We start from the raw sequence: 14,769 nt of genomic DNA, 5'->3' as shown, positions 1-14,769 counted from the left end.
CGCCCCCCGGCGCGCGGCGCGCGGAGCCGGGCTTGCATGGCATTTGCGAGCCGAGCGAGAGCGCGCTCCCGTTCCCCCCCCCCCGGCTTTGGGTACAGTATACCTCTCTGTCTGCTTGTCTTCTCCGGTAGCGGGGGGGCCGGGGGGCATGGTCGCTCGTGCGGAAGCCCCTCGCGTTGGGAAGCACGCTGCCGCCTAACTCCTGGCTGAGCAGGCTCCAGTTCGGCAACTTTGCCGCCCGCCGGCGCGCCTCGCTCCTCGGCAGCATGGCAGACAGCGGAGCGGCCGGTGCACGGCGCTAGGGGACTCGCGGCCGCGAGGAGGAAGGAAGCCGAAGACCTTGTGCCCTCCGCCCCGACGCTCGACCGTCGCCGCAGCCGCAGCGGGGCCGCCGGCCGGCACCATGCGCAGGTCCAGCACCGACGAGTCCACGTACCACCGGAGCCCCTCGCTGGACAGCAAGGATTACAGTTTCCCCCATGGCGCCTTCCGCCGCTACAGCAGCATGTACGGCGGCCAGTTTGGGGCTGCCAGCAACTCTTTTTTCGGATTCCACACCAACCCGGGCCCTAAGGCCACCAAGGCTAAGTACACGTCCCCCAAGGGAAACAAGTACGTTGTCTTTTACCTGGATCTCTCGTTTATTTTTCTCCTAGAGCTGAAGAGGTGCAGCATGGCTCACAACTGCCTGCAGTGTATCAAGTACCTAATGTTTGTCTTCAACCTTCTCTTCTGGGTGAGTACACGTGTGAAACGGTGAGCTGGCTGCATTGGCCTCTGCTTGCTTGCTAAGATGGAAGGTGAACTTGCTGCTGCTTTTAAACTTACACCTCGGGAACTGGGGCAAGGTGGGGTTTAGGCCACACTTAATTTGTGTGGACGAGCTGTCGGGGGTGTTTCCTTCGTCCTCTCATTGCCTGCTCTTCAGCACTGTTTCAAAACTAGGGTACAGGCAAAAGAGATTGTTTATAGAGGGCATTGCTGTTTTGGGGGTGGCACGCTCAGCATGTTGTAACGTTAAAGCCGGTATCGGGACTCTCTGGGTGATCCTTCTCTGTCCCAGTTGGTGATGGTCCCGGTGGTGCCACTCGCTCCTGAAGACCTGGCGCTGAAGGGAAAGGCAGAGCAGAGGCTGCCTTACTTCTTCGGGGGCTGTTACTCTGTGTAAGAGCTTCTCAAGGCACTGCGAGGCATGCGCGTGTCAGCAGGACACCCGGACGGGCCGGGGGGGCGTGCGTCTCTACGTCACCGTTCTGATGAATGAGGCGGCCGGCGAAGCAGGGTGGTTGGGCGCCGCGCTGCCGTGAATGAGCGCGTGGGTTGTGGAAGGAGACGGAAGGAGCTCGGCGAGGGGAACAGGTTACAAATGCTGTTAGTCTCGTAAAAAGTGGAGTAGCGCAATTGCTAGAATAGGCAAGGAGGTGAATTCAAGTTCAAAGTAGCCCATCCAGACTCGTGTAGGAGGGTCTGTTGTTGGGTCTTTAGGAGGTGCCTTTAAACGCCGGGCTCTTCCAGAGTGACTTATTAGCATGCAGAGGGGAATAGGAGTGTTGTGAAGTGCCACCGCTTCTGCTCTGGCACTTAGGAAGAGGGGTGGGACTGCAATTAGATTTGAGCGTTTTCTTATTACCTATTCTCCGCGCTCTCACAAGTTGGCAGCGGCGCACGGAGGTCGTGAGGGYGAGGCTGAAGAGCCCTTCCCTAGCGTGCGCTCCTGTACAGCTGCTGGAAGCCAGGCGTGCTGCAGTGCTGGTGCACCAGGAAGCAGAAAGCATGGGCAACTTCTGCTGCCCCGAGTCGAACTGAGGAGTCAGGAGGTGGCTAGCTAACGCAGGTCCCTGAGTCGGCGTGGTGCTGCCTAGAGCTATGAAATGCGAGGAGGGTGCCCTCTTCAAGCCCTAGATAAGCTGGTAGAAAGTGTCTTGGTAGGACTGTCTTCCAGCTCTGACTTGGGTTGCTTCTGGGTTCCTAAATATCCTCTAATATTAACCCCAGCTTATGCTAAAGCTTTTGGAAAAATATAGAGTCGCTAGCTTTATTGCCCTTTTAAGCCTTGTGCCCCTCCTGGCCGTCCCTGACGGAGATTATAGCACAGTCAGCGAGTTGAAGTACGTGCTACAGAAATMCAATAGGCTGCTGGCGTGAGCAGCTCCTTTCAGAGCTGTGCAGGTCTCTGCCACAAAGGGTATTCGCCACCTTCTCGTTCCTTTTGTAATACTCGTCTTCCACCAAGCAGACGCATGCACTAAGACCAGCRTACTACTGCAAGTAACGTGTGCATCTTTACAAAGGGAAAACTGCACACAACAGTATCTCTTCGGTGTGCTTTTCACTAGGAAAGCCTTAATCTTTTGAGAGAGAAGGAAGGGTTTTTGTCTTTCCCCTAAAACCATGAAAGCTGTTCTCAAATGCTTGGAGGGAGAGAAAAAGGAGGGGTCCCGTAAAGAGAGATAACCATATGCCAGCTGGGTTCTCAGTGAACTAAAGCCTGTGAGTAGGGGAAAATGGGTGGTGTCAAATACTGCAGCACGATTTCTGTTTTGTTTCCTTTTCGCATACTACCTGCACAGCAGGAATGACTGATGATGATCAGGTCCAAATGAGGTTTGCACAGCGTGTAGTTATAATACATGCAGTTCTTCAGCTTCTCCCACTGGAGAGAGCAACTGAAAAGAAATTATTTTGAAAAGTAGTGGTTTAAGCTGACCTGTCTTCAGGAARAACAGAAAAAAATCCACTTCTAATGATCAGAAATCTGGTAATGATGATAGGATGCTGCTGCTGCTGTTTTGTTTTTAAAGTCATTGTCAGTTGTGTCATCTTCTACTTGCTGTGAAATGAAAGGAGAGGCGGCTCTGTAGGAAGACAGGATTTCTCTTTGAATACATACTCGCCAAAGTTTTGCTGTCTTACCCTGCTTTGCCCCCCACCCCTCACTAGGTAGCTGGTTAGTGACAGACCCTAGAAAGTAGGAAGAGAAACAGCGTCTTTCCATGCTTTGACCTCCAAGTAAAAACTGCAGAGTTTTTTTCTGCGTATAAAGAGCAGTCATTGCACTAAATGAATTAAATGCCTGTTGTAGGTTGTTTCTGCTGTATATTCTGTTTCCATTTTCTTCTTCCTGTTCCTATTCATCGGCTCCAGCTGGTTTAGTGCATCTCCGCAGCCCATTCCCCAGCACTGTCAGCCCGCTTTCCCACAGAGGGGTGGCGAAGTTGTGGCAGTCCTCAGCCCCTTGCAGCTCCAGGGGGATTGATGCTGCGGTGCTGAGAAAAAGACTCTTCGTTATAAGTCTGGTGAATTTATGGGAAACAAAATCCCAGAGACCTTCATTTTAAATGTTCCTGGCAAGCTTTATTGGATTAGGTGCTGCACTCATGCTGTAAAATTTTTACAAGCTGTCATATAACCTGTGAAAATAGAGCAAATTTCTCCTCCCTTATCTCACTGCTGGAGAGAGCGCAGAGCCCTTTTGCAGGTGCCAGCGGCTGAGGTGCCCTGGCAGCGTTGCTACCGAATCCCTCCACTGGTGCAGCACACCAGGAGCCGCCAATGTGCAGCGAAAACCTGGCAGTCGTAGTCCCCTAGAATAGCTCTTTCCTCCCTGAAGAGTCCTGCTCAAATCGCTCCTGGTGCGTTTGCAGCCACCCCAGGGCATTAAGGCAGGGGGACGTGGACAGGGGGCGGCTGGAAGGCAGCGCAGCTGCTCCCGTGGGAATTGCCCTTCTGGCGTCGTTTCCTGGAGCCCAGCCAGCTGCAGGCAGCAAGCACTGTCTCCCTGCACTGGCCTGTCAGCTACCTAAATAACTTCTGTCACCTGACGCATAATATTTGCCTGACTTCATTTGTTTATATGGACTTCAATTTTCTTTTGTTTGAATTGCTGAAACTAAAGATCTCCTGATCCTAAAGATCTGCTGATTACAACGCAGAATATTTTTATTTCATAATGAAATATTTGTATTTCACTGTGAAATATCTGGAGAACAATATTTGCTTTCCACATTCTGTCCTCAGAATATCCAGTTTCTTTATGACAGTCAGTAAAACAAACTATTTGCTTTCTGTGCTTGTAATTCAAGACTCTGCTTACCTTCTCCTTTTTATTTAAAAAAAGGTAGGATATGTCCTAAGGGCTATATGAGTGCTATAGAAAGGAAAATGTCATCTCCGTAATCTCCCTTGGCTTTTGCCAGCATTCCTACTTCCTTTAACTTGTAACTCCCAAGCCACTAAGACTCGAAAAAGGAAACGCATGGAACTGCGCTTGTGTTTCCAGCAGCTCTTGCTTTCCTTAGAGAGTGCTATGCTAGGGAAGACTAGCTAGGTTACTGGAAATTTGCCCATCCAAGAGTTGAATACCGATGTTTGACCCGTGAGATAATAGTCTAGCCAACAGAAAAATACAGTAAAGTATACACAATTTGTAAAGCAATGTTATAGAAGACTGGCATATAGAGAGGAGACAGCAACAAAAAGAAAGGAGGCAGAGAAGTATCTCGGTGTATCTTGGCCTCTGAGCCGTAAGGTGCAAGGCCGGAATGGTTGGAAGCACAGAGCCAAGGAAGGGGCAGGTAGCGCTGCTGAATGTTATGCGCTAGTATCTGTTTAGAAAAAACCCAAGCACCTCTGCCTTACTTTACAAAAATGCAGGTGAACGCAAATTCCAGCTGGAAGCAAAGTTCAGAATATGTGATGCGTGCCTGGCCAATGCTGCAAATACCCAGGAGCTCATCTCTGCGGTTCTCCATGTGCTCCCTGCCCTCTGGCCTGTGCACCGCTTGCTTCGTGCTCTGATGCCTCCAGGAAGGCACAGGATGCTGAATTGCCCCCCGCGCTGCCAACGGTGGCACGGCGAGGCGGGCCGAGCAGTGACCTGCTGGTTCTTAAGCACAASTCCCTGTGAGCTTCCTTGTGCCCTTGCCACCAAATATTTTACTGAGAATATGATAGAGATGGTGGAAATTTACTGTTTAATCTGGTTCCAGGGACCAGCTGCACCTCTTGCAACCATTGATGGTTCATGGACCCCAGTTTGGGAAGCGCTGCACTAATCTGTGTGGCTGACCTGGTGCGCTCGGGACACTGCCAGCAGTCAATCGTTATTACTTGGGTGTAATTGGAAAGGAGGAGGGGAGTAATGAGACCTTCCAGGGATAATTTTCCTTCCTTGCTCTTCGACTTGAGTGTCACAGGTATGTTTTATTAAGAACTGCACCTATGGGTATAATATCTGGCAGGCTGTGAGAGTCTCGGTGTGCAGGGCAGTCTGTACTCTGAGGAGCCGGAAAAAGGAACAGCTTGATGTGAAAATGCACCGTGGGGTATTGGATGGTTGGTGAGCAGTTATTTGGCCAGAGGGTGGAGGTAGAGAGGTGTCTCTGCTTCTTTATACCTCATTGGGAAACTCTCTGACCTTATTAGCTTAGGAGGAGAGACATTAGCTGAGCACCTGCTTATTCCTAAAGCTGGGAAATTTTGGGAGAGAAGCAGCTGATTTTGTTGAATTGTCCTCCATCTACGTCCTCCATCCTTCACCGGTCAAGCGAATGAGATTGATGGCCAGCTAGAAGCTCCACAGCATGTTAGTGGCTGAGGACAGCAATCATTTCATAGTTGTACTTGGCTGCAGTTTTAAGTTGGTGGAAAAAAATTAGCAACAGATTGCTAACATGGCTGAGAAATTTCTTTTATTCTGGTTGCTGCAGCTCAGACCTCCTGGCTTTATCCACCCTCCTGCGGCACAAAATAGATTATTGCTGCTGGAACACTAAAATCGTAACCGAGAATATATGACATGCCCTGATTTAACCTGTCAGCTCCTCAAAAATAGGAAGGAGGTTGCAGAAAACCCTGGAAACTTCAGGCTAGGTTGGGGAAGCCGTACGCACGGCGGTGAGCTGTTTTAGAAGCAGGTCCATTGGTTCATCGTTGCATTTGTGCAAGTTCTCCTGCAGCCAGGCAGGGGCTGCAGCTGCTCCTGCGCTGAGCCGTCGGGCAGAGCTGCCGCGCGCCGCTCTGCGGGACGGGCAGGCACGCGTCTCTGGCTTGGCTGGYGCTTTGAGAAGACAGTCTGGTGAGAAATGAAACAGGCGGTCTGTTTTCATACGTAGAGCAGGTGGGTAGTTTATGACAACCAAAAACTTGATCAAACGGCAATATTGGTTTTACTCCTGTGCAATTAATGCAAGGGAGGTTTAGCCCAGGGCGTCATTTTCTCTACCAGCCTTGCTCTCTCTGCTTCTCCTTCGTATTTGCCTCCTCCAGGAGCTGCTCTGTCTCTGACTGACATCTTATCTCTGCCTCTGACTTTGTGAGGCCTCTCTGAAGATGTATTTTTAAGGAGCATTGCTTTTAAAGAGAGGAGAGTCATTTGATATGGGAATTACACACTTCAAAAAATGACATTTCCATGAGAAGTGGATCTGTTGAGACCGGATATCCAAGTGAGAGAGAGAGACGATTGTATTATCTGATGTCTGATTTATGTGGGCACCAATTAGAGCTTTTCCTATCGTGGTGCCATTCATACTGGTGCTTTCCTGTGTGGATTCTGAGGCCTAACAGGGGTTGGGATCACGCTGTAGCCTTGTCTCCCAGGGAAGGCATTGCTAAGGGCTACATTCACTACCTAAACGCGTATCTTCTGAAAACCTTTATGAAGTTAATGACTTTGAAAGGGTACGTGCCTGTCAAATCCGGCTGACATTGACAAATGGACTCGCTAGTTATTTGTGCGTTGCTCAGCCAACACAGTTCAATCTCATCATCTTCTTTTCCTCAGGAAACCAGGCAAGGAGGGCTTTTAGTAGAGGGGGGAAAAATTGCCTTTGAGTTGACTGTGGCTTAGGTACGGTCTTCAAATTGCTCTCTATGGGCCGGTTTCTGCTTYCGTTACTCGTGACAAAGAGGAGCTTTGTAGCTTTAGGTGGGTTTGCTGTTACGCTGATGTGCTCTTTAGTGTGAATATCAGCAGGGTTTGAACTTCTAACCTTACAGGATTTGCTATCAAGTGTAACCACCGTGTCTTATTCAGGCTCTCYGTTAGTACAGAGGACTGAGGAAAGCCGCCAATGGGTAAACCCACATAACATGGCATGTTGCATTTGYGGAGAAAGTGGCCCTCTTGAAGCAATGTGCAAGATGGCTACAAACATTATTCCCTCTTCTGGACAGTGACAGGCATTAAATCCGCTGCAGTCAATACTACAAACTATACAGAGGAAGGCAAAAGGCGAGTGAGATCATTTCCATCATTCTTCTTCCTCCTCCTCCTCCTCTGTATCTTCATTTGAAGATTTTTGAAAGCCAGCCAGTGCTTGGCTCTTACGCGTGATTGCTCCTTCTGGGAGCTATGATCTGTGTCAGAGTAACCAGTACATTTGCTGCCATCTCATAGCTGACTCTGCTCGTGTATTATATCCTTTTCGCCCTCTTTGGGCCTTTCCCTTGAATGCGAATGTTTTGGCCGGGGGTTGTTTGCAACTCTGTACCCATAGACTATCTAGGAAACTAAAGCTGCAGTCTCTGTCTCCAGGCACTGCTGTTGTAAACATGATAAATACTGCTGCGCAATTTATTTGTATATTTATTTTGAACCCAACTTCTGGCTAAGATAGCAAATCAGTTAAGATACTATATGAGTAACATAAAGCATTTATATAAGATATATAAAGACACTTTTCTCTGGTATTAATGAAGTGAGCACTGCTAGATCAAAAATGAAATGTGGAGTCGGTTGGACTGACTTCTGCATGCGTGTGATTGCAGACAGTAAATTGTGTTTCTTAGTACTGTCCTGTAATTGTTTCTCCAGGAAATGTTAAACATCACAAGATGCTACAGATGTAAATGAAACTGAAGTTGCAGTCTGTAATTAGACTGTCATACTGTAACGCATCTTAAATCTTTCTTCAGCAGAAAAACTAACACCCTCCAAAAAAACCCTCCCAACCTGCTTTGAGTGCAAATGCATGCAAAGCCTAATAATTAAATATGATTCAGAACAGCTGAATGAGACTTGTTCTAAAGATGCCATACATTTGAAACAGTAATTTGGGTGAAACAGAAGGTTGCTATACAAGGACAAAAGACCCAAATGACCTTATCTTGTAATGTCTTTCTTATAGTTGTTCAAGAGTTTCGAGGGTTTTTTTTCTGCTTACTGTTTCAGATTGCTCATAGAGTCCTTTTTATTCTTACCTTGGCCATGGTATTTTTGTTCCTTCTCAAGTGCACTCAAAATAGTGTGGCAACAGCCATTGCTCTATGTCATCTTATTCTTGTAGTTCCTCTGAGCTATGTGCTCCTACATGCGGCTCTGAATCCGGGTCAGCTTGATCTATACTAGCTTTCACTATATTATTACTTTGCCTACCCTTGTTTCTGCTCTACGCATTGTGCCATGCTCAATAATTTGCTCTTCTCGCAAGCATCTTCATGCTTTTACCCCAATTGGTCCTCTATGGGAAAATCCCCCTTAATAAAGCTCCCTTTCCCCCTGACGGTATTTTGTAACTTGCTTTTTGAGATATCACTGCTATGAGGCCTGTGAACACTACATCAGATGACAGTGAGAATTTACTGTCATCAGATGTCATTGGATGTCATTTACTGCGTAGTGCCGATTTACTAGCCCTGATTTTGTTTGTTATACACATTAATTGTGCATGCTGATTAATCTGTGTTGGTTCTTATTTAATGCCCTTCCTCCTCCTGCAACCCATGCAAACTTGTTTCTCTCACCTGTTTGTTGCATCGGGTGTTCAGGGAGGGACTTTCGGTTTTCTGTGCATCTTTCCTGGCTCCATTGCAGCGGACTTTGATACCGCAGGGGCCTCTGGGTGTAACTTCTCATCAGACGGCAGAGGTGCACCTCCTTGACTTCCACCTTCAGTTCCTTGCCCCTGGAATTGACCCTGTTGGTGAAACCACAAAGCGGCTGCTCCCGCTCCGTTCGGATGGATAGCAGTCTTCCCAGTGTGCCTAACAGGACTTAGTCTGGGACTTGGAGAACAAGGAGAGCTCTGCTCAGGGCAAGGGAAAACAAGGCAAGCACCAGTCCTTCATGTAGATGCCAGTTCTCACTTGATTCTTCCTTGTGAAGTTCACCTTGTTTTTCTGGACGTGGCTTTTCTTTGTCACCGTTGCCAACAGGAGTTATCAGACAGCAGGCGCAGGGCGGACTACTTAGAATTAAAGAACCGAAAACCCCTATTTAAAACAGACTTAGCACTTTGGAGCAAAAATCTCATTGACTTAATGAAGGAATATGTGGCAGGCCTAAGGTGGGATTACACAGCTGTCGTGTAGCTGCAGTTACTCCGGCAAAGTTGTGCTTTTGCCAGGAAAGCTTGTTTTGTTCAGAGGACACGTGTAAGCTGTAATGGCAAGAGTGCTTTTGCTAGTATTAGTTGTTCCTCCGCTAGGGGGTTTGCCAATATAACGTCCTGGCAATCTCCTCCTGGCCAGCAAGGCTTAGAAAAGCAATGCTCTGTGTGTTCCCGTCAGACAGCCCTGAATCCGAGAGGCAGAGTGGAGCAGAGGAAAGGGAGGGAGCATCGTTTGTTTGCTCCCTTTTGATTTGGGTGATACTAAGATGGATTCATTTATGTGATTTTAAAGTCTGGTCTAGTTTTTTCCAGGGGCCACTTTGAGCCTTTTGAAATTTTGCATGTCAGTCTTGGAACTGTGACTTGGAAGTTTTCCCTGCTTTGAATATTGGCTATATGAAATGAAAGAGATTTTGTTGTTGTTGCTCACTGTTGTTGTAGCTTAAACTATGCAACAGCAGTAGGAGGGAGAGTTTAAGGAAAGAGAGTAGCTGATGGCTGCTGGGGCAAAATCAGATAGTGGCTTCAGAATAGACCTGTACAGCTTTTTTTTGTACCACCTCCTTCCCTAGAGTGGAGGGGAGAGGTGCCACAGATTCCTTCTCAGGCTCCTGGTCTGCTGGAGGATTTTCAAAGTGGACATTTGGTCAGTTTGGAAAACAGAACGTGATTAGAAAGGTTTTGAGGCAGAGACGCAGCACAAAGACTATTTGCATTCTTGGCCAAATTCAGCTAAAGCACCAAACATCCTATTTTTATTGTTTTGCTAAAAATAAAAAATGGACCTACATCTTTCTCTGGTTTACTGATTTCTTCCTTAGCATGTTAAAAAGCTCTTTATAAAAACAACTTTTATTACTTTAAAATATTCCTACTTCTACTCCATAGATTGCTAAGATGAGAAGGGACTACTTCTGTTGTCTGCTCTGGCCTCCTGCAAGACATAATGTAGACCAGAGAATTTCATTCAGCCACTTCCTGCAATGGATAGCGTGGTTTTTCCCTGGTGAGCAGAAAGATTCCCCAAAGCCCAATAAAACCTGCAGCTTGAACTCCTTCCTTTAAGTAGCAGTTGCTTAGTCCTTGCTGTCGACACCGCGTGAAGAATAGAGGAAGAGTTGGGTTCTGAATGAGCACCCTCACTCGCTTCTGGACAAGCACCAAGACCAGCTACCTCTTGTGCTGCTGCGCTTGGGAAGGCTCCTCCGGTGGCTGGTGGGCCTCAGACAATCTGGTGGCTCTCGGACCTTCTGAAGGCGTGCTTAGATCTCAAGGCTTTGCGCTCTTCCTACCCTGCTGTGAAAGTGCACACAAAATAAAGCTATATACTGTTGTAACTCATGCAGTGAACTCAGTTGTTAGTGGGACCAAGAGACAACGTTCATTTTTTTTCCTGGGCCTTCCATCAATCTATTTTGGGGTCTCCCAGTAGTGTCTGGATCTGTGCCATAATTTCTGGGATTATTGTTGCTGTTGCTGTGAATTTCTGGCTGTTTTCTGTGGTAGCAGCAAGGACACAAGGCTCCTTGGAAGTGTATCACACATCACCATGCATAGTAGTATTGAGGGTCTAGATTTTTCACTAGGTCTTCTTAGTAGAAAACATTTCTATGACATTGTCGATGCTCTTTAGTCCCTCGGTATTCACCGGTATTCCCTTGGTCGTTATGAAGGTAGGTCCGGGGTTAGATGGATCTATGATAGCTCTTGTAGTTAATAAAATGGAGCTCCAGTTTGTAAGGGGACCACTTGAGTTTTCAAAAACCATCTAGACTGTCCTTTAAAAACAATTTTTAAACCACCCCCGTGGAAACTGCGCTCTTGGCTGTGGTTATGTGTGGCTGTTTTATTGCACTACCTTTTTCCACAGCTCCTCTACAAACTGGCCTTAAGTTATATCCCGTACGCCACGTCGCCTCTGTCAGGTTTGTAGCGGCACAGACTGCAGTCATGTGGGCCAACAGCAAATGTGCACTCCTGTTTTGTAAGCCACATTTATCCGGGGTTGTAGCACAAATTGTTTACTTAAATGTCTGAATAAATCTTTTTACTAATCCATTTGTGGCAGCACGGGAGGGAGCTGAGGTGACATGTTTGATACTGTTTTCGTTAGCAAAATAACTGGAACTCTGGATGTGAGTTGACTTCCATCGCCACTCGCAATCTGTTACGCGCTCCCATCCTTGAAGGCCAGCGTTTTAGCACATCCGCCGTCTGCTCTGTGCTTGTTATATTCGTGCAGAATACTTTAGGTTGCTTTAGGGTGACTTTGCAACCTAAAATACATAACCCAGAAATGGTCTAGTGCATCATGTGTGTGTGTATATATATATGTATATGTGTGTGTGTGTATATATATATATATATATATATATAGCCACTGCCAAAGGATGTCCTGGAGCATCTTTAGGTGTGAAAAACTAGACACTGTTTTGTTGTTTATTCCTGGGTCACTCTGTGGCGCCCGTCCGTAAGACTTTCACTCTTACACCGCACAAGTACTTTTCTGATGGTCGCAGGACCCAAGCCGTGCAGCAGTAGGAATCTGGTGCAATAAAGGAGGCTCTGGGAGCTTTTTGGCTGATCGTTTCACATAAAGGGACCTGGGAACAATTTGGTATGTGCACGGATCCATTCGTTGTAGCAACATGTATTGTACAAACAGCAAGCGACGCTCCCCCGCTGTCGCTGGGCTGCCGCCTCTGCGGGCGCTCCTTTCCACGGGGCGCTGAGACCAGGGCTGTACACGACCCGCTGTTCCTGACTGACACGGCGGTAAATCTCTTGGGGCAGGTGAAATCGCCGCTCCCATGCAGCGGGAAGCTCTCCGGTTCACATCGGAGGCAAAGACGCGGCGCAGCAAGTTGAAATAAGCTTCACTGAAATCCTCTCTGTGCTTTGTTTACCGCTTCCATTTGTATCCCTTGAATCCTTCTCCGCTGAGGACCTGGCACGCCGTTACCGTGTTATTGTCAGTCTGTATTCTTGAACGTGCTGGTGTATGCCGGTTATGAGGTGTATCCCTTCTCCCGCTCCAGTCTCCATTTATTAGGTAGGTTTGGGGTAGATCATTCATGGAGAAAGGTTGACTAACAATTGCCGAGGAAAAAATGTCCCCTTTCTAAGGAAGGAATACGTCTCCGCTTGCGGTCCTGGTGAAATGGTAATCCTGAAAAAAGCCATGAACTGGCATCTCCGTTTTTTTTCACTATTGACACTATAGGGATGTTTCATTGCTCTAGAAAAACTTTAGATACAATTCTGGCGCCTTCTATGCACTGAATTTCTGCCTCTCTGTCTTTCTCAGAAAATACGTGAGAGACTTTTCAAAATTAGGAATCGTTCCTTCCTCCAGCACAGGTTTTGCTTTCTGTTGCTTCCTTTGCCTCTGCTGCCTCCTTCCAGGATTCCAGTTGCTCCATCCAGGAGTTGCAGGAATTATCGTTTTGAGGTTGGAGCTTGGAAACACTTCGTGCTTTGTCACTGTGGCTGAAATCTTTCTCTCCAAAAGAATACGTAACCCGTTCGGTTTCCCACTTAGTATTTTTAGCACAAGCTGCTTACAGTTATATGTCACCCTCTCCGTAATAGCAGTGCGAATTTCCCTGCGCCTGTGTTAAAGTGCTCACTTTTGCAACTTCACCCTTTTACATAACTTGATAATTATGGTGTGAAATTATGAAATCAGCACCAGACCCTTCATTTCGAATCCTACTGGTTCGAGGAGAAGCCACCGAGTGCTTGCTGTACTGTCCTCTGTGCTGGGCACTGGTACCATGTTTTCTATGGACTCCAAGGTGAAACCGGCCACCTAGGAAACCTGAAGTTCTCTGACACGTTCTTCTTAGTATTGGTCACTTTTCCTCATCGATTTCTAAAATAATATGGTTGTGCTTCTTCTTTTCATCAGGGTTTCACAGCCTGTACAAACGTCCCAGTTTAGCACAGCCCCTACAGGATTTGCCTTTGACGCAGTGTTCATTTGGATTGGGAGATCATTTGCAGCAACACCAAACCCGTGACGGCATCGCTCTCTCCCTAGTTTGCTTTTGTTTCAGGAAACCTGCCTGCAAGGCGGGCGTACTTCAGTGGTATTACTGCTCCCCGGCACGTACATGGGATGAAAAGTCGCTGTGGGGAAGCAGGGGAGTGAAAGCAGCCCCCCGGGACGAGGGGTATCCTACCTACCGTACCCCGTTGGTGCAGCACACGCGGCCGAGCAGCTGCGCAATCGCCCCGTGCTGCTGGAGGGGTCTGAATGGGACCTTGATGTTTTAGAGTCCCATTGGATGCCGTCAGTACCTGGTTTGGATCGCTTTGCTTTGCTTTGCTTGCCACGTATGAGGTCGTGCTCTTTGTGCATCGTTTCGGTCTGTCCTAGCTGGCAGTGCTCTGTTAATTTTTTTCACTCCGGCCACATGTTGAGGAATGTTTTGTTTTCTCTTTCCTACTGTGTTTTTAAAGGTGCAAATACTCTGCAGCTGCGCAGGGGCTTTGGGAAGGCGATTACAGCATTTCCTCCGTCCTGGCCGTGCTTTGCTCTCTGCTGGGGTAGTAGGAGCTGTTGGGCTGCACAGCAAGTTACAGGCTTCAGTCCCCATTCGGCTCAGTAAAACGGCCTCTTTTTCTCATCGCAGATATCATTAGCTATTACGTACTGTTTCAGTCACTCGATATAGGTGTCAAATCCTCAATTGGGTTACCAAACGAGTCCATTTTCTCCAAACAGCAGCCTAATTTAACCCCTTTTCTGGCAGGCTGCTCAGAGAGCCAGCGCGGCCCGAACTGGTTTTGGATTGATTTTGGTTTTGTCTCTGCAGCTACGCTCTGCTTTGCTGCGTTCCCAAATCCGGATCTCGCCCCTGTTGCCGAATGCCTTGCCCATTCCTGCTAAACGATGCTCGTGCACAGCCGAGATCACAGGGTTTGCTTTAAGGCTAGCATCCGAGTTTGCCTTAGTCACTTAAGAGGGTTTTTTCCTTTTGCTGAGGTGACTGAGAGGGTGGTAAGAAACAAATAATCCCGGCCTCCCTCCCCCCGGAAGGCGAGCGTGGCTGCAAGCTGCGCTGGGGGGCAGCCCAAGAGCTCTGCTGCTTTGGCTCGCCGGGCCGGCGCCGTGCGGGGAGAGGGCCCTGTGCTTCGCAGCGCACGGGTGAAGCTGGCGAGGTGACGGGGCAGGCGATCAAAATCATTGCGTAAGAGCAGATTTGGGGGAATGCCTCAGTTTAACGCCGTGGCCGGCAGTGTTTCGATAAACCTGGAAATAACGCGCTTCCAATTCCAGTGCAGTTTCTCCTGCCACCGCTTGTGTCTCCTGTGTCTGGTTTTCCCCACCAGCATCCTTCTGTGAGGCCGGCCCTTTGCCCTCAAACTCCCTCTGTTAATTGCTGTGCTGTTAGAAGGAAAAACAAGGCATGGATTTACCGTGAGACCTCTG

At 48.0% G+C, this 14,769-nt stretch overlaps 1 protein-coding gene across 6 annotated transcripts in view; it reads left to right on the top strand.

Moving 5' to 3' along the window:
* Nucleotides 1-14,769, top strand: part of TSPAN4 (tetraspanin 4) — a 282,853-nt gene that overhangs the window by 82,250 nt on the left and 185,834 nt on the right. For 3 of the 6 annotated variants that reach the window (XR_003252375.1, XM_026059070.1, XM_026059071.1), the window contains exon 1: nucleotides 398-736. Coding sequence is in view for 5 of the 6 variants with exons in the window: in XM_026059070.1 (XP_025914855.1) it covers nucleotides 404-736 (333 nt within the window). In the remaining variant the exon portion in view is untranslated. Of the gene's footprint in view, nucleotides 1-64; nucleotides 93-397; nucleotides 737-14,769 lie in introns of those variants that run through there. The other 3 variants (XM_026059072.1, XM_026059074.1, XM_026059073.1) reach the window with 2 other exon arrangements.

This window comes from Apteryx rowi, unplaced genomic scaffold (assembly GCF_003343035.1).
Source record: "Apteryx rowi isolate R43461 unplaced genomic scaffold, aptRow1 scaffold_152, whole genome shotgun sequence".
Taxonomy (NCBI): domain Eukaryota; kingdom Metazoa; phylum Chordata; class Aves; order Apterygiformes; family Apterygidae; genus Apteryx; species Apteryx rowi.
This window is presented reverse-complemented; position numbering and strand designations above follow the sequence as displayed.